This window comes from Thalia democratica, chromosome 6 (assembly GCF_965202585.1).
Source record: "Thalia democratica chromosome 6, ktThaDemo2.hap1.1, whole genome shotgun sequence".
NCBI classification, from domain to species: domain Eukaryota; kingdom Metazoa; phylum Chordata; class Thaliacea; order Salpida; family Salpidae; genus Thalia; species Thalia democratica.
In genome coordinates, this window is record NC_139170.1 from 61,967,764 (window position 1) to 61,994,785 (window position 27,022).

General features: G+C 26.6%; 2 protein-coding genes across 2 annotated transcripts; both read left to right on the top strand.

The window, feature by feature from the left end:
* Positions 1-16,965: 16,965 nt before the first annotated feature.
* LOC145838367 (5-hydroxymethyl-dUMP N-hydrolase-like) lies at positions 16,966-18,045 on the top strand. Its single transcript, XM_082945944.1, has one exon. The coding sequence runs from the start codon at positions 16,972-16,974 to the stop codon at positions 17,419-17,421; it is 450 nt and encodes a 149-aa protein (XP_082802070.1). The 5' UTR covers positions 16,966-16,971; the 3' UTR covers positions 17,422-18,045.
* Positions 18,046-18,047: 2 nt separating this feature from the next.
* LOC145838365 (succinate--CoA ligase [ADP/GDP-forming] subunit alpha, mitochondrial-like) lies at positions 18,048-24,716 on the top strand. The gene is made up of 7 exons (XM_082945943.1): positions 18,048-18,226; positions 19,240-19,372; positions 19,791-19,906; positions 20,103-20,259; positions 20,747-20,914; positions 21,574-21,661; positions 23,878-24,716. Exons 1-7 carry the CDS (start codon positions 18,080-18,082, stop codon positions 24,056-24,058), a joined length of 990 nt encoding a protein of 329 aa, XP_082802069.1. The 5' UTR covers positions 18,048-18,079; the 3' UTR covers positions 24,059-24,716.
* Positions 24,717-27,022: the final 2,306 nt, after the last annotated feature.

The window sequence follows — 27,022 nt, forward strand, 5'->3', positions numbered from 1 at the left end:
CAAAAGTGATACCAACCGTTATTGAGGGCATATTGGGGGTAAATCATTTTCAAAACTTGATCATTTTATTTTGTTATGTTTTAATCTAAACTAAGTTAAATAGTGTTTAATACAGATTTTAAAAATTAAAAATAATTTTAGAGATTTAGATGGTCAAAGTCAAAGACTACAGTAGATTCCTTTCGGTAGTTACAAACTAAAAAGTCAAAAAAGTACTGTTTCACTAAAAATCTATATTCTATGTTTTTTTGAGATCACTACCTTAAACTGTTAGGAAATGTTCCTTGCAATATTAAAAAATTCTGTCAGTTCAAAATTAAAATAACTAAATATTTTATAAAACAAATGAACCAAAAAACTGTTTTTTTTTTTTTTTGCTTGTTTGACATAAAATTTTAAATTTATAATTTTATTAAATTTTGTTACAACAGAATTTTCTAAATTCTAATAATATTTTTCACAATTTCAATGTAACCAAAAAATTAACCTGTGGAGATAAACCATAATTTTTTAATTTACACACAATTTATTTGGATAATTACCTAGCATGATGTCGCACCAATATCAAACCAAATTTTTATAATATTTAATGTTCTTTTTAACTATAATTAAGGGCTGTAAATAACTGCTATACAAATAAATAAATAGAATTAAACTTACTTATAAACAGTTAACAATTCTTAAATATTTAATAGCTTTTAATTGACAATATAAAATAATTAAATCAATGCAATACTTTCTATTGATTACAATATTGTAAAAAAAAGTTGAATATTTAAGTTTAAAAGTTTATGGTATATAAGTTAAATTCATTTTCTGTATTTATATAGATAGTAAAAAAGGTATCTTTTTAGACTATACATATTAGGCTTAAAACATTGATTTTGAACCTAAAATTATGGCAAAAAAGACATTGAATATAATTTAATTACAACTTGATATTGGTGCAACATCATGCTAGGTAAATCTTTATTTTTTAAAGTAGTTTTAAAACATGTATAATAACTAATCAATCAAAGTACAATACTTTGTTTTAGATTAAAAACTTTTTAGTTTAAATTATAAACAACTCTTATATCTAAACACTTTTAAGCACAAGCCAAAACCTGCAAACAATACTAATAATAATTTCTTTATCATTCTTTACAAAAGTCCTCTGTATATAGAAGAAAATCTTTTTTTGTATATTTGTTGACCATGGGTTTTGATCTTGCAACTTTCAACTGTGAGAATTTTCACAGCCTTCATGAAGGCCACACAGAAGTTGATATACTTTATTGAATGCAAAAAAAAGCGCTCAAATGTTTGGTCCAAGAACCTGGTATACAAAAAAACCTTTTGGTTATCGAGTCATACACCAGGATACAGTTTAAAGTCATGTCCAGGAAAAAAATATTTAAAACTATTTTAAAGCTATAATAGCCTAGGATTTAGAAAATTGATACTAACTAACTTTTTTTTCAAAACATCTGAAATAGAAAACTACCTAGAGTTATTCTGAATTTTTTTGTATAATAATCAGTGCAATTACAGGTCATAGTAGTATTCTGAATTGCATGGTGATGATTTAGTTTATTGTAAATAGTATGGTAAAATTTACATTCTTTTGTTTTGAGAAAATGTGCTTTCAAACCGGGGAATTTTATTATTTGACACGAAGTAGGAAAGCAATTTCCAATAAAACACAGCATAAAATAACTTCAAAAAATGATATCACAGTAAACAAACTAAAACCATCGATTTGTTATTCATTTCAAAAGTTCATTTACTAAGATTTTTACCTAATGACAATTGAATGTACATCAGACACCTTGTTTAAACAAATCGATAAAAAAGATATTAAGTTAAGTTGTGTTTACAAATTATCACAGAAAAAAGTCTTGTTTTCAATTTTTTTTTTCTGGTAGAAAAACAAATTTTTTGACAAAAATATTTTCATAGCTAGTAAAAAACACTGTAAACTTACTTTTAAATAAAAAAACACTGTAAACATATAGACATTATATTAAATGAAAAATGTATTATATTAACTGCAGTCATACATTAACTTTTCAAACTAAATAAAAAGTTTTATTAGGAATACATAAACATTGAGTAATATCAATAATCTGTAAAAAAGTTGCCAATATAACGATAAGCAAGTTAAAAGTCACCTGATTATACTATTTTTTGCTAAAAGAAAAAAAATTAGTTCTATATCAGCATACTGTATTTTGACCTTATCGCAAATCTGCTTTGTAGCAAAGCAACAAAGCTTAATGAATTACAATAACGTTGTTCACTTGAGCAAAATAAATAAAAATTTTAGTGGCATTTTTTTATGGTTATGTTTGTATGCATAATTTTGTATACTAACTTTGTATTGTGTAAAACACACTATTTTATTAACATTTGAAAATGTCGGACCTTTATCCCACTGAAACCGTGTAGTAGGCGAAGTAATTAATTTGAACATCTATTATTATATTTTTTTGACTATGTTTATAGTTTTAACAACTTAGAAAAAAGTCTATAAAAAATTAGTTTTTAAGATTTTAGTAAAACAACTGTTATGTCGAAACTAAAAGTATTATATTTCTAAAATTTTAGTATAAACTTCTGAAATCGTTCTTTTTTAAAGTAAGTACAGCAAACTGCACCATTTGTACAAAAATTAAGCAGAAATTATGAACACCGCGGCATGTTTTTGCTAAAAATCGATAAAAAAGTAAATAAATGTAAGCTTTTTTATTATAATACTTTACAAATATGCCTTTTTTGCTTTAGAGAAAATTATGCTGCTTTGTATAAAACGGTACACCTAAGCTATTAGACGCCTTGCTTTATTTTATACTAAAGTTAATTGACTTATAAAATACATTGGAAGTATTTTTTTGTATTTTTTAATAAACAAGCACAATTTTTAAGTCAATTTGATCAGTTTCTCATAAAAAACAACCCAATCTTGAACTATATGATCTAATCTGTCAATACGAAACTAAACAAATAGTCAACATGATATATGTGATAAAAACTATCTCCAAAGATGTATTCTTGCAGCTAAGTTGCAAATTGACAGACCGTTCATTTCATAGTATTAAAGAACACTTTATTAAAATTATATTTTAAACATTAATACATCACATTAATTAGAGTTAGACTTTATTAAGACTTGAACATCTTTGTTTTAAAATTTGTTAAGTAAAAAAAATATACAAGATTTATTATTCAAGATTTTCATTTGCAAAACTAAGTTTCACACTTTAAAGGATCTTCAGCTACAACTTAAATCTGAAAAATAAAAGTTAAACAAAACATGGAATATAGTATAAATCAAAACAAATAAATTAGAAATTGTAAATTATTTTATTTAGAAAGTAATCAAGAATTTGAATATAACACTCTTAAAAACACTTTATGAGTTTAGGCCCTTAAAAAACTGAACGTGAAACTATTATATACTAAAAAAAACAAAAAAACCTTAGTGGCTCATAAATCATGAAAAAAAACAAGCTATTTACATACTATAATATACAGAAAAACTTTTGAGTCTTTAAATTAGAACTTAGTTACACTGAATATAAAAATTTTAACTTTAAAAACATTACTAGCTTATAGGCTAGAAAACTGAATAAAATTAAAACTATAACACACAAAGGATTTAAGTTTTTAATCATTATTAAAACTACTTATATTGAATAAGCTGTTAACTGAAAAAAAACTTTCAACTTTGTAAAAAACTTTTAACTCTATAAAAATTATGTTGGCATAGAATTTAAAAACAATGTGAATAATTTAGATACTACAACAAATAAAAAGTTTTGAGTCTTAAATATGAAAACTGTATGTACTAGAATTACTAAGTAAATTAAAACTTTAACTTAGGTATAGAACATGAAACTACTAAATTCATAAACAAAATCAGCTTAAAGTAAATAAATAAACTAAGTAATTTACATATTATCATACACAAAGAGATTTATACTAAAGTTATAACTTGATAGGCTACTAGCTGACTGAAGTTAAATCGAGTCTCGAACTATGTAAAAAAATATGCAATAGGTTTGTAAGATTTTTAAATGTAGATCAAAGTTTTTAAGAACTACAGTTATTAACTGTTACAATATCATCTTTACCTAGTCGTTGTAAAACTAGTAAGAAAATGCAAAAAACAAACGATTTTAAAACTTAAGAAAAATTTAGCAGTCTAATGTTAAAAATTGTAGAATTGTAGAAATAAGCTTTTGAAATAATTATAAATATAAACCAAAAGTGCTCTAAAAGTAATAAATTAAATCAAACGAAGAGGTAGATTAATTAGAGTAGGTAACAATTTGAATAACAAAATTTACTTTAAAGTAAATCAATAAAAAAATAGTAATATAAAAACTTGATAATTTTTTTTTAATAATTCTACATAAAACGTCTATTAATTGCTTTGAAAAAACATTAGAAATAGTAACTTGCACTTTAAAAACAAGATGTAAAAAACTGTCTAAAATAAAAGTATCATTGTTAATTTCACATTTAAAGTAAATATATATTTAGTAATAAGTGATTTTGTTTTGTCGTTTATAGTTTTAAATAAAAAATAATCAAATTAACATAACAGTTCAGTTTTATACAACTATGTTACAAACGGGTGGGTGTCACTTTTGCACGAGCGTCACTTTTGCACGAGCGTCACTTTTGCACGAGGGGACACTTTTGCACGAGGGTCACTTTTGCACGAAGGGTCACTTTTGCACGAGGGGACACTTTTGCACGGCGACTCTTTTGCACGAGCGTCACTTTAGCACGAGGGGACACTTTTGCACGGCGTCACTTTTGCACGGAGGGTCACTTTTGCACGAGGGGACATTTTTGCACGGCGACTCTTTTGCACGAGCGTCACTTTTGCACGAGGGGACACTTTTGCACGGCATCACTTTTGCACCGAGGGTCACTTTTGCACGAGGGGACACTTTTGCACGGCGATTCTTTTGCACGGAGGGTCACTTTTGCACGAGGTGACACTTTCGCACGGCGTCACTTTTGCACGAGGAGACACTTTTGCACGGCGACATTTTTTCACGATGACAATTTTTTACGACAGCATTGTAGCACAACGTCACATTTTTACAATGAAATTTTCGCACAGCGACATTTTGTCATGATGACTTTTTCGCACGAAAAATTAATTTTGCATGCAGGCCGATTAACAGTTTTTTAGCTACTACCAAGTCTGTAACATAAAAAGAAACTGAAAACTAAAATTTTATAATATACCTATATTAAAGGCAAAAAATGAGAGATCTAAAATCTTAAAAAGTATAAGTTAATGTTAGAAACAAACTAACGAAAAGATAAAATAAAATTATTTATAAAAGATTCATACCAGGGACAATAAAGTTAATTCATTTAGAAACTAGGATAAAAAATACTTTAAGTGTAAGTAAGTTGTTCTAGCTTATTTTGAATTTTAATATATTAATCAACAACTATGCCTTTTTATATATTTTACTATACGGCTACAAGTTTATTATTCATATGATGAACCTAGGCATCAAAACCTAGACCACTTAAACTGGAAGACACATTAAGAAAAAATAAAATAACACATGTAGTATATTTATTATAACAAAAAAAAATATTATATAAAATTTATAGGTTAACATAAAAAGCAAAATTTTAACCACAAACTTATATTTATTTACGCTTTGATGTAGAACGATCATCATCAAGTATTTAAATGCATTGACTAACAACAAAAATAAAAACCTAACGCTCCAAAGACATTAACGTTAGGCTCTAATTGGCTTATTTCATGATCATGGATTGCTGGTGTAAGCATCTCTTGATACTTTTGATGAACATAAGTTCAAACTTCCAAGTGTTACTCTCTCATTGGCTTATCATGATCATGCAACATTATTGTAATGAAATAATCTAAGTTTAAATCATGAAAAATGCGCTATTTTCTTACTTTTTTTATTCTCACGCTAAATTAAAAAATAAAAATAAACATCAGGTAAAATATGAAATACCTTTACACTTTATAAACTAACTAAATCTTTATTTTTAATTTAACAATTGTTTGAAATAAAAATAAATTAAAAATATTTTATTAACAGCTATATAATGCTAACTATAACATCAAGAGAAAATAAGTAAAAATAATACTCAAAATTCGTGTTTTAAGCCTTACTAAATTAAGTTTATCTTTCTGTTTAAAAAGTAACAAAATTCAGATTATTTTCATTTAATGTATTCAAAATTGCTTTTTTTTTTAATCAAAAATGTGTATTCAACTAGTTTATTTAAATTAAGCTAATAAATATAAATTAATGAATTGTGGTACGTTATTATATTGTTCTACGTAAAACTTCAAAAAAAACTTTAAATTAAAATTTCATTAAAAAACTATCACATTTTAGTTATTTACAACAACTTGCGTTTAAAAGCGAGTATTGTTTACGTCGAAAAAAAAAAAAGAAAATTTAAAAAATGTCGCTGTGCAAAAGTGTCACCTCGTGCAAAAGTGACCCTCCGTGCAAAAGAGTCGCCGTGCAAAAGTGTCCCCTCGTGCAAAAGTGACCCTCCGTGCAAAAGTGACGCCGTGCAAAAGTGTCCCCTCGTGCAAAAGTGACGCTCGTGCAAAAGAGTCGCCGTGCAAAAGTGTCCCCTCGTGCAAAAGTGACCCTGCGTGCAAAGGTGACGCCGTGCAAAAGTGTCCCCTCGTGCTAAAGTGACGCTCGTGCAAAAGAGTCGCCGTGCAAAAGTGTCCCCTCGTGCAAAAGTGACCCTTCGTGCAAAAGTGACCCTCGTGCAAAAGTGTCCCCTCGTGCAAAAGTGTCTTCGTGCAAAAGTGACGCTCGTGCAAAAGTGACCCGTTCCCGTTACAAACAACTTATAAAAAATCAAAAAAATAAATAAAATCTTATAAAAAGAACAAAATAAAAAGTATTTTAATGACTACGAAATACGAACTACTACAATAATCTTTATCTATTAAGTCTTATATTTTGCAAAATTTTACAAAAAATTAACAAAGTTTGATAATACTTTTGTGAAATATACTTTTATAAAGTATTGTTAATTGTTAGTGTCAATTTATTAACAATAGTTCTATGCCGTTAGCTAGCTTTTGTTTATTATTAGTTAATTTTATTAACATTAAATTAAAAAAAAAAAGTACAAAAACGAGAAAACTAAATAAAAGTTTTGTATCTAGATGTTTTTAATTTTTTTGTAACTAAAATTTATTGATTAACTTCTTTTAAGATATTTTAAAAGACTCTATTCGAATAAGATTTTTTAAAATAAGCTATGAAGAGGTCTTTGACTGAAACTGAGTCTGCTTTAAAATATCTCGAAAGAATTTAATAAATATAATTTCTCCTCTAGAAGTTAAGATCTTTTCATTAGTTTTCGAAAAATTAAAACATATAATACTAAATTTTTATGTTATGATAAAATTTGTAAGTAAAAAAAAAAACAAAGTACTATAAATGCTACGGTTTGTTTTATATTCTTTTTGTTAAAAATTGAGTTAAATGTGGTATTTATGAAATAAGTAGTTAATTTTTTATCTTATCGTAAAGAAAATTATTGTAAAGTAACAATTTTAACGGCTAAAAATAAAATAAAAATAAAATTTTATAGTTTAGTTCAGATTTTTACAAACAAACTTATAATCTTATTATTTTGCTAGTTCAAACTTTTTAAATAAAGCTACGAAATTAAGACAAATTGAAAAGAAAACAAGTTAAAAAGTGTTTATCTTTTAAATGTATGATAAGAATAAAATTTCCAATATGTCAATAGGCCAAATTGTTTTCATGAGCTTGACTTGTGTTAAACTGAGGGTTAATCAACTGCTCTATGACAAAAAACAATCTAAAACTTGAAAATCAAAGAAACAAACTTATAGAAACCTTACATTTCTCTTGACTTTTTAAATGTTAGTAAACTTAAGTTTAACCACCTCTTACAGATATATTTCCCTAAGTTCACTTACTATTTAGTTCCTAATCATGGGTTAACTAACACCATTTACATGTTCAATCAAAAGGTTAGTCATCATTTTATGGATTTATGACTAAAGCTTATTTTTTTCCATAGTTTTTTTAGTCTGTTTATTAGAATAGATCTCATATGAAGTTCCAAATTTATGAAAGTTATTCATCTTTATGAAACAAATTTAATATTCTCTATTATAATTTATTTTCTGAGTAACATCTCAGTAAAATAGTTACTTAGAACGAAAGAAAGAAAAAAGTGAGCGCTCACAACTATGGTCAATGGGTTGGTGTGGAGAAAGACCAATCGGTCATCGAGCCTCACACCATATATTTGTAAATAATTTTGATAAGCTTTATTTAAAACTTTGATAAAATCTAATTTTAAGTAAAATTTATGAATTTTTTTTAACTTGAACTAATTAAAAAAATTAATTCTTTAATGAAAAAAATGGTATGCACTCTTTTTTAAACCCTTTACTGCCAATATTAGCCATGAAAATCATAGTCTACCATGGGCACCACACCGTCTCCTCCCAAAGATTTCAATTTTTATGATCATGTAAGTTCACATTTTTCTTGTTGCCCTCTCCACAAGAGCAACCCTGAAAAATGCAATAAAAAGGTCAATAATAGAACAAAAAGGGAGAAGTAGTAAAAATGCAATAACTAACATATCTTCTTTTTCTGAAACTAAATGTGTTTAAAAAAGAAAACAAAAAACAAGAAAAAAGACTTAACAACTTCTTAAGTAAATAAAAAATTATTTAATAAATCTCACTTAGAAATAAAAATAAACAAAATAAGTTTCAACTATACCTGTTCAAAAACCCTGTTACTCTGAAACAAACTCAACAATTATTTTTAAAAATTAAAAAAAAAATATTAATAAATAAAAAACATAATCATACTTATTTATAAACTCACATAAAAAAAATGTTAGTAAATAAAAACTGCTTGTTCAAAAACTATACCCCAAGATTTTTAGTGTTGTATTATTCTGTAAGTTGTTGATGTACACCAGAAATAACAAGGGTCCCAAAACCAAGCCTTGTGGCACTCCTGCTTTGATACTTTCACAAGTTGATGTGTACCCTGCAAAATCTACAAATTGTTTCCTTCAGTGAGATGAAATTCTAAAAATTTAAGCATTTTCCCCTTAACTCCATAATATTCCAACTTGTTTAATAAAATTTCTCTGTCTACACAGTCAAATGCCTTTCTTAGATTTAACAACACTCCACAAACGGCATTACCTTTATCAAAAGAAGTTAGTGTAAACTCCACAAACTCTGATAAGGCTAGAGTAATAGAATGTCCTTCTCTGAAACCAAACTGGGAGCTATTAAGTATACTAAATTTACTAAAAAAACTTTACAGACGACTATATACAGCCTTTTCAATGATCTTATTGATATTTGATAGGAGTGAAATAGGATCTTAGTAAGTTTTAGGATAGTTATTTAATATTGATGTATTCAATAACACAAGTTGATTGCATTTTCTCAACAACTAATTGTACACTAAGGTGGCAGTGATTACATGATTGGATTGTTTAAGTGATTTTTTGTTGTAGCACTGTTTATTATCTACTTAGGGATTTGAGCTTCATGATTTTCCCACACTTTGTGGTCTTTAGTGTTGAATTATTAGCCTTGTGAGTGTTCTCCAAATTGTGTGTCACCAAGGGTTTTTTGTATATATAATTGTATAAAACATAGTTTTTTGTTTTTGGATAGTATGAGTTGAATATTAACAGGTCAGGTAAAATTACGCATGATGTAACACACTCACTTTTCCCTAGAAAATGTTTATTGTTGCTAGGGGTGAAGTTTAAGACTTATGTATTTTTACCATTAAAAAAAAAGTTTTTTTTATTAGTTAAGAACTTAACTGACTTCAACTTTTATTTATTTTAAATTTTTATCTGGAGATTTTTTAGAAAATTATTGGTTTTGCTTAACTATAGGTGAGCATGCTGTGGTTGGTAACTTATAATTAATATAATTATTAATTAATATAATATAATTAATTGATAATTAAAAAAAAAGCTACTGACAGAGGGTAAGGGTTAGGGGTAACTGTGATAATAAAAATAAAATACAAATAATAAATGCAAAAAAAAAAAATTAAAAAAATATAAAATAAGTTATCAATCAAAGCATGCTCGCCTAAAGTTAAGCATAACAAAAAAATCTTTCAAACTTACTCTTCCCTTTACATTGATAAACATTTTTTGAAGGTCAAGCAAGCACTTAAAGTAATTATATCTCTCCCTTTCAAATTAACACTAAGCTAACCAAAAAACAAAAATAAAAAAACAATATATCAACTGAAAAAATTCTTTAGTGACTTGTCTTTTTGCAAACACTGACAAGGTTAAACCTCAACACTAAAAACCTCAAAGTGTGGGAAAATCATGAAGCTCAAATCACCTAGCAAATATCTTCCAATTCAACAACAAAAAACACATCCAAAATCCAATCATGTGGTTACACTGCCACCAGTGTAATCACATTGCAAACTCAAATAAACCAATATCCAACTGAAAGTATTAAGTTGTATAAAAAATTTAAATGAATAAACACTTTAAGTTTGAAAAAATAATACTGTTTGCATAAAAAAAATATATATCAAAAATAAAATCAATAAAAAAATAAGTATTATACAAGTTTATTACTATTTACTTCAAATAAAACTAAAAGAGTAATAAAGCCATAAAAAATAATTATACAATTTGTATTAACTTAAACCTTTAAATTCTAATAAAAATAAATAATAAAATGAACTATCTTTAATCAAACACAGTAATAAAGTTATATCAAATAAAATAAATTAAGGCCATAGGGGGGGGGTAAGCTATGTTTTTTATAAGTTGACCTTATTATATAGAGTTTTTTCTAAGCTTAAAGATGCTTTTTATTGTTTAAAAAAATATTGAAAACGTTTTACAAATATCTCAATTTTTTTGCAATATCTCAAAAGTTAAATGATATTTTTTAACTCTATAAAACTGGCTTGTAGTTTGTTTCATATAAAAACCAATTTAATTTTTGTAAAAAAAAAGTTGTCAACCCCCCCAATGGCCTTAACAATAAATATAATATATTTCAATAATATATGACAATCACTTTTTCATTAGCAGGACAATCATAAGAATAAAAACCCATCAGAATCTGCTGCCCATATAACATGATCAGATTTCTACACAAATAAAACATACATACAGAAACACTCTATATCTACTCTTTGTAGTTATTTAACAAGAAGTTTTTATGACTATATTTGAAACAATATTCTTAAAAGTTTTTAAAAGTTTCAGGGACACTAGAACAAAAATTTGGATCCAAATACCTAAATCAATTTAGGCCAAGTCTTGTTGTAGGTCTTTCGATTATAAAATTAGTTTTCTTTGAAAACCTTGTTAGTGAACAGAACTAACAAGTGTAAATCTATTGTGATCTACATCAAATCTTATTAAAGAATTTTATGCATCAATTTACAATTTGGCAATTTATACACATAATTTTATTTTACAAACCATTTTGTTGTTGTCAGGACAGGCAAACGTCTGTTTAACTTTTTTGCATATTGGTTTTAAGTAATAGTCAGCAGCACCACCCAAAGCAGATATACAATATTGTATGTGCGGACAAAACAAACTATAATATATAATTTGAAATGTAATTGTGTTCAAATAATATCTCAATTAAAACAAAATGTAACAACTCCCAGACAATTTTGATGTGAGAGAACTCCAATGTTTCTTCCAATTCAACTTATCATCCAAAACCACGTCTAATTATTTTTACTTTCTCTCTGCTCAACAAGAAAACCATTAATATTTACACTAAATTCATAATTTGTTGAAGTTTTATTGATAGCAAAAATTTTGTTTTTGAGTACTTAATAAAAAGTTAAATAAAACACAACCATTTATCAACTTTATCTTATTTTAAACAAATAAACAAACCAAGTTGTAGAAATCCTAAATTATTATTATTTCATTAATAGGTAGAATTGAAACTTGATAAATATAATTTTATGATCTTTAATAGTATGTATATTAACTTACATAACTATATGTGCATTACAATTTTGTCAAACATAGTTTTTGTAGTAAAACTATACATTTACTGTCATCGAATAAGAAGTCTGTATAAAGTATAAATTTTTACAAAAATTGAATATAATGTTTAGTTATTCTTCAAATACTTTTAAGGCCATAAGGGATCAATACATTTTTATTACAAAAGTTAACAGCGACCTTTACAGAAGCTTCATGTATGAAATCATAAGTTACTTATTTTAAAACATAAGAAAATACTTGAATTATGTGATATAGTTTGATTTGTTAAAATTACTTGCATAAACAATTTAAACACAGCTTTGTATCTTCTCAAGAATTCAGAATTTAACTGAAATTACATATACATTTTTATTTTTTTAGAAAGAAACCCAAAATTTTTGAAAACATTTATTAAATATTAAAAAAATTTATATAAGTTGAAGTTTATAAAGTGCTTGGAATTACGATTTAGATATATAAATTAAAATAAAGTGGTGTTTCAACTTAGAAAAGATGTTTAAACATATTATTTCAAAATTAGTATTTGACTTCATTAAAATTTTTAAGAAGATGGGTTTTAAAAAAAGAACAATTTATATTATTTAATCTTATTTAACTGTCTTTTTTTCCCTTTCTAGTTTGCTTTTTTTGTGAGAAACCCTTTAAACTCATTAAGTTTGATCTCTTTATTTAAAAAAATACTTTTAATAATAATAAGTTTTGTTAATTGGTAAAAGTGTTTGATAGCTCAAAAAAAATAAACTCCACTTGTAAAAAACGTTGCCCCACAGCCTTGATTATTATACTGAACATTATAGGGTTTAACAATATTTAAACAGGCAGTTATTAAGGCTACTCAGGATAACTCAAAGAAAATTAAGGGCATAGGGGGGGGGGGGGTAAACATCCTTTTTAACCCTTGGTTTTTGATCTTATTTTATATAGTTTTTACTAAGCTACAAGATGCTTTTTACAGATTAAAAAAATTCAAAATAATTTTTGAGATATAGCCGGTCAAAGTTGGAGGCAACAAGAGGATCCTTATGGGAGGCGCAAACTAACACGGCAAACAACTAGAAATCACTATAAATCTATCTCCTCCTAGGTTTTTTGAGATAACTACCTCAAATTTTCAGGAAATGTTCCTTGCAGTATTTAGAAAATTCTGTCAGAAGGAATTTAATAAAAATTATTTAAAAAAAAATTTATAATAAAAAAACAAAAAAAAACTTTTTTGTTTATTTTTTATAAAATTTTTTAATTTTTAATTATTTTAAAAATTCCTTCCGAAAATTTTTTTAAATATATCAAGGAACACTTCCTGAAAGTTTGAGGTATTTATCTCAAAAAACATAGGAGAAGATAGATTTTTAGTGAAATAGTCTATTTTCGCGGTTTTAGTTTGCGTTTTAGTAAAAACTATATAAAATAAGATCAAAAACCAAAAAAAGGTGTTTACTCACCTATGCCCTTAAAATATAAAGTGACAAAGACTTTTTTAATTAGTTTAGACTAATACAGCCTTTTTTTGCAAGTTAAGGCTAGTTTAGATGGGTAAATGACTTTTTTAAAGTTTTGACAATTCCAGTTTTAATAATTCTGAGTTGTTGTTAGGGGCATAGGGGGGTCCAACACTTTTTTTTACTAAAAATAACAATGGATCTTATGTGAAAGCTTAAAGTACTAGCTACAACCCAATTTTTTATAGAATTAAAAAATCTTACTTAGCTTTTGAGATATTGTAATTTTTATAAAAAGTTTCCAATACAAACAATGGACTGCAAATTTTTAGGGGTCAATTTTCTTGGAAATTGGAATTGGAATTTGAAAGTTGGAATTTTAAAAATATTAAACAATAAAAATTTTAGATTAATAAAAAAAATAAAAGGTGTTTTTTTTTAAATTGTATTTAATTCTACAAAATTAAAAAAATTCTGCATTCAATCTTTTTAAAATTTAATAATTAAATGATATAGATAGATAATTTCAATTCATATGTTTTGTTATAAAAATATTTTCAAGTATTAGTTTTACAAGTAGATTTATAATAGTTTAGAAAGAATTATCTATAAAAAAAAGTTTATTGTACACAAGTTTTGAAAAATTATAGAGTATTGTGAACACAAAATTGTTTTATATAAAATTTAAAGGACTAGCATTTCATACTAACTTTAGTAATAATACTACTTGCAGGAATTAAGTTTATATTTTATAGGCAACTTAGTATTTCACGTGTTCTTAATAGTTATAAAACTTGTATTCAAACAGAATTTTTAAGCAACATTTATAACTGAATTTGTAAAAGCAGTTTAATAATCATAAATAGTAATACACAGTAAACTAAATATACCTACAAACAAACACCTACAAAAATATTAAAATCAATAACATGTTGTTAATTAATAATTATTAATCAATAATAGTATTTCTGTCAAATTTTCATTTTATATAGAAGACAAAGTACAGTAAGCTCTCAGATCTTTACGCACTCGTGACGTTACGCACTCTTGTTTAGTTACGCATTTCAGAATTTTATAAAGTTCAAAAAATAAAAATTTTAATTTTTTAAAATATTGCACAAATTAGGTTTGTTTTATATTTTTAATGTAAAAAATGTTTTTGAATGCTAACACACCTCTATATCTTTAGACTTTGTAAATTTATGTTCCTTGACTAATTGATAAACATTTAGTTATACCTCAGTATATCAGAAATTTTGTTAACAATACAAGATTAAATCAAAATTCTGAAATAAATATGACTGTGTTTAATAATGAAAGTATAATGAAATAATGAAAGTTTAAAACACAAAGAAATAATACAGCAGTCTTGCCCTATATATAAATAAACACCATTTTATAATTGTAAAGAAATGCTTAATTATAAATTGAACTTGCTAAGTAGAATAGAATATAAATGTCACATATAAATAAAGGTAAAGATATTTTCTACTTATTATTAAAATACTAAAACTATTTCTACTCGTATTACTATTTTATAGAAATTAAATTTTTTTGACATATGTATAGTTTTATCTGTTGTTTTCATATTTATAAATAAAGTAAACAAATAGTTAAAAGTCAGAAAGTGCCCAGTCTGCTTTTAACTACAAGCAATATTAAAAAACAGCCATTATAGTGAGTATATTTGGTACCTCTCACGATCTCTCATATCTTTACGCACTTTTTCTGTGGACACAATGTGCGTAAATAAGCAAGAGATTACTGTATAACAGTTTTCAAAACTTTCAATGGCAATTTTCTCAGGATTTAAAAAAAAAATCACTAAAAATTTATTTACTTCTTCATTTTTAAAGCAATTTAATTCAAATTTTCAGGAAATTTACTTTTCAATATTACAAACAACTTCTAGGAAGTGGATTTTTGAAAAAAGGATTAAAAATATGTATATGATCAAAATTTATATAAAATATATATTTTGCTTAATTTTTCTATAAAAAACTTTTTTACAAAAATTAGGAGTCTATTTTCTACAAGGTACTTTTAAAGTTGTTTTTTCAATTTATTAAAGGTAATTCTTAAAAAGTTTTGAAACAATGACTCAAAAACTGAAGGAGAAGACAGATTTTTAAAGAAATACTATTTCAAATAGTCTATTTTTGCTGTTTTAGTTTGCTCCTCCCATAAGAAACCAATGAATGCTCTAATTTTGATTGCTTATATCTCAAAAGTCACATAAAATTTTAACAAGTAGTGAAAGTTAACAAGCGGCTTATCTAATTATGTAAAAAATAAGAATAAATTGAAAAAAGAGTTAGCCCTATGCCTTTAAATGAACAATAAAGTTACAGAACTTTATTTTTATATTTGTTTTGTGTTACCCTTGATAAACTAAATTCTGATGTAATTATAAGCCTATATAAGTTTAAAATTTTCCTAATTTTGTAACAATTTTATCATACTGATTAAAATTTGTTGAAATATGTTTGTGTTTAATAAAAAACCTTGTTTGTTTAAAACTGAAAGTTTTCTAAAACTACTTCTGTGGTTGTATCAGAAGTCTATGACTTAGCTTGTGTACTTAAATTTAAATTACCATTAACTAAACTGTTAGTATTTATAAGAGAAATTAAAATAATTAAACATGAATGTATACTTTTGTGACAATATTAGGGGCCAAAAACTTGAGTACTTATAATTAAGGGCATAGGAAGGGTAAACACCCTTTTTTGGTTTTTGATCTTATTTTATATAGTTTTTACTAAACTACAAGATGCTTTTTACAGATTTAAAAAATTCAAAATAACTTTTGAGATATAGCCGATCAAAGTCAGAGGCAACAATAGGATCCTTATGGGAGGCGCAAACTAAAACGGCAAATAACTAGAAATCACTAAAAATCTATCTCCTCCTACGTTTTTTGAGATAACTACCTCAAATTTTCAGGAAATGTTCTTTGCAGTATTTAGAAAATTCTGTCGGAACAGAATTTTAAAAAATTAAAAAATAAAATTTTTATAACAAAAAAACAAAAAAAAAACTGTTTTTTTTGTTTATTTTTTATATAAAATTTTTATTTTTTATTTTTTTCAAAATTCCTTCAGACAGAATTTTCTAAATATATTAAGGAAAATTTCCTGAAAATTTGAGGTAGTTATCTCAAAAAACGTAGGAGAAGATAGATTTTTAGTAAAATAGTCTATTTTTGCAGTTTTAGTTTGCGCCTCCCATAAGGATCTTATTGTTGGCTCCGACTTTGACCGGCTATATCTCAAAAATTATTTTGAATTTTTTAAATCTGTAAAAAGCATCTTGTAGCTTAGTGAAAACTATATAAGATAAGATCAAAAACCAAAAAAGGGTGTTTACCCCCCTATGCCCTTAATAGTTAATATTGTAGTCACAATTAAAATACAACAAATAAAATACCTTTGTTTTTACAGAAATTTATCTAAATAAAACTATGAAAGTGTACTTCTGCGGGAGCATCAGGGGTGGCAGGGACCACGCGGACATCTACATGCAGCTCATCAAGCACATCCAATCTTTAAACTGCCAGGTTTTGACTGAGCACGTTGGTTGCAAGGAGAAGGACGCGAACGGCGTTCTCCTGCCCGATTCCGGATTGAGTGACATCGCAATCCACGACCGCGACATCGCGTGGTTGGATGAGAGTGACGTCATAGTTGCTGAGGTGACGATGCCGTCGCTGGGTGTTGGGTACGAGCTCGGTCAGGCCAAGTTGAAGAGCAAGCCGACGTTGTGCTTGTTCCGCGAAGGCGATGGAAAGCGCTTGTCTGCAATGGTTGCAGGCGCCAAAGACAAGATGGTGTTCAGGGTTGTGGATTACAAGGAGGTCGATAAAGCGAAAGGGCACATCGAGGAGTTTATCAAAAATCATTCAGATGAGTGATACTGTCCAAGCTGTAATTTGAATTAGTCTTGGATTGTATGTGAAGTTCAAAATTTTGTATAAATTGAGAAAACCTGTAGGACCTTTTATTATTTAGCATATATGCTGCTAGCTAATTTTAAACTTGTTAGGTACTGTTCTTTTCAAGAGTCTTATTAATAATTGTTTTTTATACCCCTTAGTCAATTTGTTTTGATAGTAGTATTAATTAGGTGAATTTATGATATGCTTTTTTTTGGCTAGTTATAAGTTTTCTTGTGTATGCTGTAACTTTAATCATTCTAGGTTCTAATCTTTCTATTGTTAAAAACTTTTGCTCATCCATTTGTAAAAATCATAGTTTTCATATAACTGATTAAGTGAGTTTTGTAAATATTTTATTTCACAGCTTGTACATTTTCTAAAAAATAGTGTGTCTTGTGTTTCAGTAGATTTTGTACATTTGTAGCTATTCTTAGCAAAAGTAAAACTTATTAAGACTAAACAAGTTGGACATTTTGAAAATTGAAGATGTTTTTGATTTCAAAAATATAGTTTTTTGTTAAATTTATACAAATAAATCAAATTCTGTTTTGACCAAATGATTATAATTAGTACAAACAAACATGTATTGATAAAACTTCAATTGAATAAATGTTTAAATAGCAAATAAATCAACATGATAAGCAGCAGTTTCCGCGGTTTGGTGGCCCGTCAGATCAACCAATCAGCTTCGAGAGCTTCAAGTCAGTATGACCTCACCAGGAAGAACCTGTCCATTGACAAGAACACCAAAGTCATCTGCCAAGGATTGACTGGTAAACAGGTATGGATTTATTTTTGTAAAAATGTTTTAATATTGACAAGAACACCAAAATGATCTGTCAGGGATTAACTGGTAAACATTTTTTTAAATTTATTAACTGGATTTATTTTTGTAAAAATGTTTAAATATTGACAAGATTACTTAAGTCTTATGTCAGGATCTTAATTGTAAATAAGTTTGTATTTTTTTTGTAAAAACGTTTTGCTTGGAAAACATTTAATAATAAAAGCATTGCTAAAATGTCGTTTATGGCCATAGGGGGGGGGGGGGTAGAAGCCATTTTTTGACCAAAAATAACATATAGACTTATATTATAGTAAATTTTATAATCTATCAGATGCTTTTTTTAGATTTTGAAAATATTAAGTAACTTTTTTTTTATGACCGGTTATATAAAAGGGTTGTCTTTATAAAGGGTATATAAAGGGTAACTTTAAAGCCGTTTTTCTCGAGTTTTTAAAAACGGGCTTTAAAATCTATCTTCTCCTTCATTTTTCAAGCAATCTTCTTCAAATTTTCAGGAAGTGTTCCTTACATTATGAGAAAAAAACGTTATTTGTGAATTTTAATAATTTTAAAAAATAAAAATTTTATGACAAAAATTAAAAAAAAAAGTGATTTTTTATCAAAAAAAAAATTTTTTTTTCAAAAAAAAGGTATTTTTACTTAAAATTTTTTAAAGTCACAAATAACGTTTTTTTGTTATTGTATAAAGAATAGACTGTGAAAGTTTGAAGAAGATTGCTTAAAAAATGAAGGAGGAGATAGATTTTGAATGCATTAGTCTTTTTTCACCGTTTTAGTTTTTCCTTCCCCATAAGGAACCTGTTATGCGGCCCGACTTTGGCCGGTCATATCTCAAAAACTAATTCGAATTTTTAAAAACGGTAAAAAGCAACTTGAAGCTTAGTAAAAACTCTATAAAATAAGATCAACTTGTAAAAAACATGGCCTACCCCCCCCTATGGCCTTATCATACTAAACTACTTATATTCAAAAAAAGCATTATTCAGGGAACATTTCACAGTAAGCAGGCGATTGAATACGGAACCAACATGGTTGGTGGAGTCAACGCCAACAAGGCAGGAACCGAACATCTTGGAGTTCCCGTGTTTGGATCTGTTGGTGATGCAATGAAGGAAACCGGTAATTATTTGTATTATATTTATTTTCATTTAATGAATTTTTGAGTACCTGTATTTGGAAGTGTTGGTGATGCTATGAAAGAAACTAGTTTCATTTCATGCAAAATGTGTTAAGTAGACAAAGCAATGACAAAATAATTTGTGTATAAACTGATTTGTATTCAGTAAAATCTTAATTCTAACTTGCTTAAACTGATATAGACTTACATATCTATGGTTATCTAATAAGTGTTCATAGTTGTAAGTTCCTTTAAAATACAATGAGTTATGTTTAAGTCAATTTAATTTTATCATTTATTAATGATAAGTAATTAAAAATGTGTTATTCCTTTTACACATATGTTAAATTAATTGCATTTTAACAATATTTTGTGTGCTTAAAATAGACATAAATTAATTTTAAATAAACGTTTCAATAGGTGCTGACGCAAGTGTTATTTATGTTCCACCACCGTTTGCTGCCGGAGCCATCATGGAAGCTATTGAGGCTGAAATACCCCTGGCTGTTTGCATTACTGAAGGTATTCCTCAACAGGTTAGAAATATATAAGAAACATTTTTGTTATTGCCATATATTTTTTATTATTGAGATATTATTTCAACATGTAAGTAGTTGTTATCTATGTTAATAGTATGATTGTGTTAAATAATAGTTCAAGTGCATTTAAAATATTTTTCTCAATTTCAAGTTTTTTGCTAAAATTTCAACATAACCAATAGATTTTTCACAGGACATGGTCCGCGTGAAGACAGCGTTGTCAATGCAGTCAAAGACCAGATTGGTCGGACCAAACTGTCCCGGCATAATCATGCCTGAACAGTGCAAAATCGGTATCATGCCAGGTCACATCCACAAAGCTGGCAAAATCGGCATCGTGTCCAGATCTGGTTTGTTGTTTGATATTTAAATTTAGTTCATTATTTAACAATCGTTATAAACATAAGTGCTTTAACTTTTTATATATTAAACATACTTGTAATACGTACAGTTTTAATAGTATTACGTATTAAATTTTACACAATAGTTTAAAGGTGCTTTCTTTAGCATATTTTACATACTTTCTGATAAAGAAAGTCTTATAAGGAATTGAAACTATTAAATTTTTAGATTAAGAATTTGGAAAAAAAAATTGGCAAAAAATAGTCAAGTTACTGAGTTAAAATAGAATTATGTATTTTATTAAAACAATAGCACAACTAACATTTAAAATAGAAATTATTAATAAAATAAAGTTTAGTTCTTTAGTTTTTAAATAAATAAGCGATATTTTGTATCATACCCCAATTTATATCAATAACAACATGTTCCTTTTTTGTCCAAAACATTCTTGATTTATATAAAAGTTTCCTAAAAGTCAATTTAAATTATTCACAGGAACTTTGACATACGAGGCAGTCCACCAGACAACTGTCACTGGTCTCGGACAGAGATTGTGTGTCGGAATAGGGGGAGATCCCTTCAACGGAACTAATTTCATCGATTGCTTGGAAGTGTTCCTCAATGATGATCAGTGCGAGGGTATACTTCTCATCGGAGAAATTGGTATGATTAAAATTATTGTATTTGTTTCTTACTATTAATTAAATATTAACATTAAATGAAAAAAACTATAACTTTTCTATGTATAAACTAAATTCTATGTAAGTATGTTACTAAATTCTGGTTTTAGTATTTTAAAATTGTCTGCAACTTAATTAACATGGAAAATTACAACTTATTAATGATTTTACTTTGTGATATGTTTGGTTTATTTAAGGTTTGAGGCTGTTTACTTAAATTAAATTTTCACTTAAGTATTGCTTTAAATAAATTTACAAGTTAGTTAAGTTCATATCTAATTTGTTAGTTTACTCACACGTTTAACTTGTACACAATCTGATATGTCATTATTACTTAAATAGTGTATCACTTAAATATACTAATAAAGTAGTGAAAATAAACAAAATTGTTTTTTTTTAACCTAAAGCTTATCCACATGTAAGAATCTCAAACGAATAATTAACCCAGGAACAAACAGTGTATTCAAAGAGTGTAACATTTATTTTAAATTAAAGTTGTCTGTCTCATATTCTTTGGTCAGCATTTGTATTAAAAAACCCATAAAGTTCAGTGCAAAAAAGTAGTTTAACTACTCTTTGAGCTAAAACCTGTAAGTAGCATTTAAAATCAACAATTCTTAAGTCATGTAAATTTTAATTCAGGTGGTACCGCTGAAGAAAACGCTGCTGAATATTTGGCTGAACACAATTCTGGACCCAACAGGAAACCAGTTGTATCTTTCATTGCTGGGTTAGAATTTTTTTAAAATACTGTTATTAAGCTGTATATTTGAGTACAACTCTGGTCTAAAAAGGAAACCAGTTGTATCTTTTATTGTTGGGTTAGTAGAAGTTAAAAAAATTATAAATAATTATAATAATAAGCTATATATTTAAACATAATAGTGATCCAAACAGAAAACCAGTTGTTTCATTTTCGTTGGGTTAGTAAATAAGATATTTAATATTAATAAGAAACTTAATGTTTGAATGCAAAAGAACACTATTTGTTTCATTTATAGCTGGGTAAATTTTTATATACTATTTAGTAAATATATATTTTTTAAAGTGTTTCTTTTATGAATCGGCTAGATTTCCGTTGTTGTGTTAGTTAAAAGGAAAACCCGTAGTTTTTTGTTTCCAAGTAAAACTTAGTTTACATATAATTGATAAACAAAGTTTGATAATGAAAAAAAAAATTAAAACTCCTAATTAATTACTCAAAATCCTCTTCAAACACCACAAGCAAAAAATTACTATTTTAGGGCTTCATAGTTGCCAAGTTGTTATGTCTATGTCGTGAACAGTTTTCAAAATTAAAGCCATTTAAACAGGGTTCATGCGCGTCAGGCTAAATCAGTTTTTTTGAAAAAAGTTGAAAAACGTCAGGCTAAATCAGTTTTTTTATTTAAAAATTTAAGAACTTCAGTTTTTCTCAGTTCAAATGCTTAAAGACTTTTGGTTAAAAACAATTGAGAAATCTTTTAAGATCAAATTGAGATGTGAATTTATTTCAAATTAAAGATTTAGTTATTAAAGACAAAATCAGTCAGTATTTGTAAAAATAAATGCTTGAAACCTCTTGTTGAATCTTTAAAAAAACTTTTAAGAGTCTTCATTATTTTGTTTTGAGTAGATTATATACGTCATAATTATGAAACTTCATAAAAAAATACAGTTTAACATTACAATTTAGTTCAACAACTTAGCTGTTTGTTTGAATTTGTTTACACCAGCTACGTTTTTCAGAGCTTAGTTGGTTGAACTGTTTTAATTTCTAATTTAAAGGCTTTATACCATATACTTTTTAAATAAAAACTCTTAGCAGTTTATTCATATATTTAACTGTTTTTTTAAAGTTGTTAGAAATGTTCACAACACTAAAACTTGGCTTTAAGATATAAGTACTAAGTTTTGTGGGAGTACAAAATTTAGGTACAATTTAATTTTCTTTGCAAAGAACAAAATATTAAAGTTATTTTTAATTTAAGTTTAAGCTTTTAAAATCTGATACAACATCAACAGTCACTGTATTTATTTAGAGTTTAAGATTTATAATTATCTATCAATTTTAAGTATTAGTCAAAATACTATAACAAACATTTTTTACTTATTTTATACTCGTGTAAGCGTTTCATTTTAAATTTTGGTTTAACCCGGCAATGCATATCGTTTTATTATAAATCATTTGGTTATAATATTTTACTTAGTGCCAAATCAAGTTGAACAAATGTGTTTAGTAATATATATTAAATTTTTACACTTGTAATAGATTAAATATAACACTTATTTTAAAACTTATTACTGAATTTGTTATGTTAAGAGCATAAGGAGGTTAATCATCTTTTTCAAAATTCAGTTTTATTTTATTGAGTTGTAACTAAGCTATGAGATGCTTTTTGCAGATTTTAAAGCTCAAACTATTTTTGAGATAAAACTGGTTGAAGTCGGAGACTACAATAGTACTAATCATATCCCACAATACCTTTAATGACTTTTAAAGGGGATTTTTCTTAATTTGAAAAAATGTCAGGCTAAATGGGTCTCAATCAGGCTAAATGAAAAAAATTTTGCGCACGAACCCTGTTTAAACTAAATTAAAAGTTTGTATTGACAAACTAACATATTTAACTTCAGATATTATCTATTCAATAGTTTAACTAAGTAAACGAAAATGTAACTAAAAACTATTACACCCTATAAAAAGTTTAAATCCCCTCACCCATTAAATGTGTTTACAAGTAAATAGCCCTGATGTTAAACTGAAAAAATGTCTTTACAAGTCAACATTATATATGACTACATCCCACGTATTACGATTAACCCACTTTACGCCACCAGACCTGTTTTGTTTCACCTATTGTTCCATATGCACACAATTTAAAATCCTTTAAGTGCCCCCTAATACAATTAATTCTTTTTACAGATATACCTCCCTGATAATAACCCGATTAAATGTGTTTACAGGTTAACAGCGCCACCAGGCAGACGTATGGGACACGCTGGTGCCATCATTGCAGGCGGTAAGGGAGGCGCCAGTGACAAAATTGACGCTCTGAAGAAAGCTGGCGTGAGAGTAAGTATGTCACCGGCCGGCATGGGTCAGTGCATGGTTGAAGAGATGGAAGCTAAAAACGTGCAAGGGTAAATAGTAACGACGTTTCAACTCTACTGTAAATTAGTAATGACATTTCAACTTAATAAATTTTTTTAAATTTGTCTAAATGATGTCGTCTAACCTTGCGGTATTGTTGAAATGACGTTTCAGTTGTACTAAAATTTTAAAAGTGTTTTTAAACTTATAGTTTCTATTTATTAGTTTGTGATTGATTTGATTTCTTTTTTTCAGGACCTTTATTTAAGTTAATTCACAAAAAGTTGAATCTTATTAGTCAAATTATAAGGTTTTATTTTATGTTTTTAATTTTTTTATATTGAAGTTAAAATTTAATGGTTGTTTTAAATGTAACTAGCTAAAATTGTTCTGAAAAAAAAATCACTTCACACTTAAGTAAATTAAACATCAAAAGCAAAACACACATAACAATGCAAGTTGAAAAAAATAGTTAATTGCAAAGTACCTAGTTTTAAACGACTTATTTTTATTATCAATTGTTGTAATAACTAAAATTTAAATGACTATAACTTTTTTTAATCTCTACCCGAGTTTTGTTATTTGAAAATCAGTAGGCAATGTTATTATTTTATAATTAATTAATCTATATATAACATCACTAATACTTTTATCTGTTGTCACATGTAAATTTTCTGGTGTTTTATTGTCAAAATACACTTTTAACTTGTCTTGTCTGATTATTTTTATAATTAAAAAGTAAGTGATTAGGTTATTAAAAGTTTACTAAGTTGTTTAAAATAAAATACACATTATCGTTTAGTTGTATTTTTTTAGAGTCTAATAAAGTCAAAAAAATGACATTAAATTTTAGAAATATTGAGTCTAACTTAAATTCAACGGAAAGTAATGAACATCTTAGCTACTAGTTTTTATAAAAGTTTACTTAAAACCTTTTTTTTAATTTTTGAAAAATAACTTAGTTAGTAACATGCGAAATATCCCTCACATAACAAAAAATTTTAACCATTTTAAAACCAGCAATTTTTATAAAAACAATAAGTACAACTATCAATCAGTATCTTTTAAGTTGAGATAAGATAAACCCTAAAACCGGACTTTACAAGTTCTTTGTTAATTGTGATACTAGTAGTAAAATAGTTATATTTATGTTATATAGAAACTAACTTTTCCTCATAGATTTCAAAGTAAATCTATTTTTAAAAACAGGTTATCAATGGCAGCTTAGAATCTTAGATGGTTAGGAGAGATTAGAAGTTTCTAGTTAGTTGTAGAACCAGTTATTTGTGAAATATAAAATTGTATATATTATTTCATTAAATTTTATTTGATAATTCAGAATTTTATATCGAACTCAATTAGAGGAGACTAAGAAATTGATAAAGTACAATTTTTATTAGTTTCTTAAATTATCTTGTCGTGGAAAGCTTAAACATTTTGAAATTTAATCTTCCCACTGAATTTTATTTCTACAATTATTTTAATTATCACTCAGTATATTTATCACATTTAAATTTTTTTTGATGAGAAAGTTTTGACATTTTAAATGCTACAATAAAGTTTCTTTTAAATAGACTGTTTTTGTTTCTAATTAACTCAGAATTAGTAAGCCGATAAATTAATAGTAAGCATTAAGCTTAAATGTTTTTGTACAGCTTAAATACAGTATTTTTCTACATTCTAATATATGATAATTATACTGGTCAACAGTTAAGTTAAATTCAAGCTTCAATAAGTTTATCTTGAAGTTATTAAAGTAAATCAGACAATGGGAATTTACACCAACTGGATAATAAATGTACTCAGTAGATATATATTGTAGTTTTAAAGTTACTATATAAGAAAAGTTGCTATTTACATTTTGTTAAGTATAATACAATGTTTTATGTGTAAAAATATCTTTTTAAAGTTGATCTCTTATGTATAAACTCAGAAAGTTTGGTAGTTTTTCTCACAAGAATTATACAGAGATTTTAATAAGAAAGTTAAGTTATAGATCATGTATAAGTTTTTAAATTCAATGAAAGTTTTAAGTCCCAAAATCCATGACCAGACAAAATCAGTTTTTTGGAAAAAGTGGTTAAATGTCAGTTGCTTGAAAATTTCTTAAATAAATTTGATAACAACTTTTCTTAACTTTATATAATATGTTATTTATTTTGTTTTGATATAACTTTAAGTTTTTGATGAAAAATTATTGTTTGCAAAAAGGTGACTATGTTTACTAGTGAAAGGGTTAGTTAACTTATTCTACAGTTAGTTTGTCAGTGTTTATGGTATTTAAAAAATTAAATAAAGAGTGAGCTAGTAATAAAATGTAAAACTTATCTGTACCAAGTTAACAAAACATTTAATTCTAAAACTTTTATGATTGTTTTAAATTCAACAAAAGTACGAAACTGCACTATTGTTGTTTCATCTGGTTATGAGACCAATTTGGCGCCGACCAACAAAGGTAAAGGCAATGCTTTCTAAACTCTTTTTCATAAACGCCTTCCTTGACATAAATGAAAATATTTTTCTTCCCCATTTGCTTGAGATTGTTCCATTAATAATAAATTATCTTTTTTTCGTCTTACTAATTAGCACGCCCTGACAGCCAAAATCGCCCTTTAAAGGACAATTTTTTTTCCAGTTTAGAAAAATGTCAGTATAAATTTAGAAATTTCAGGGTGAATTAGAAAAGTTCTGACACGAAACGTGTGTGAATAAAATGACGAAACATAAGCAGTTTAAAATATATAATCTCTTTTTCTGAGCAAGTTCGTAAACACAAATAGTATTTTACCATCTGTAGATATTGTAATATAACACAAATAAGTAAAATTAACTTCATTCACAAATTATATTGCTTGTTTGTGTAATGAGTTGCTAATTAGGGCGTTGGCAAGCATATGACTTTAAAAAATTGTCATCTAATGAATTGAAGGTGGCCAATAAATAGTCTAAAAATAGTATTTTCTACACTTTAGAGCAAGGTTTCCCAAACTTTTTTGCAAATGGCCCCCCTTTGTAGAA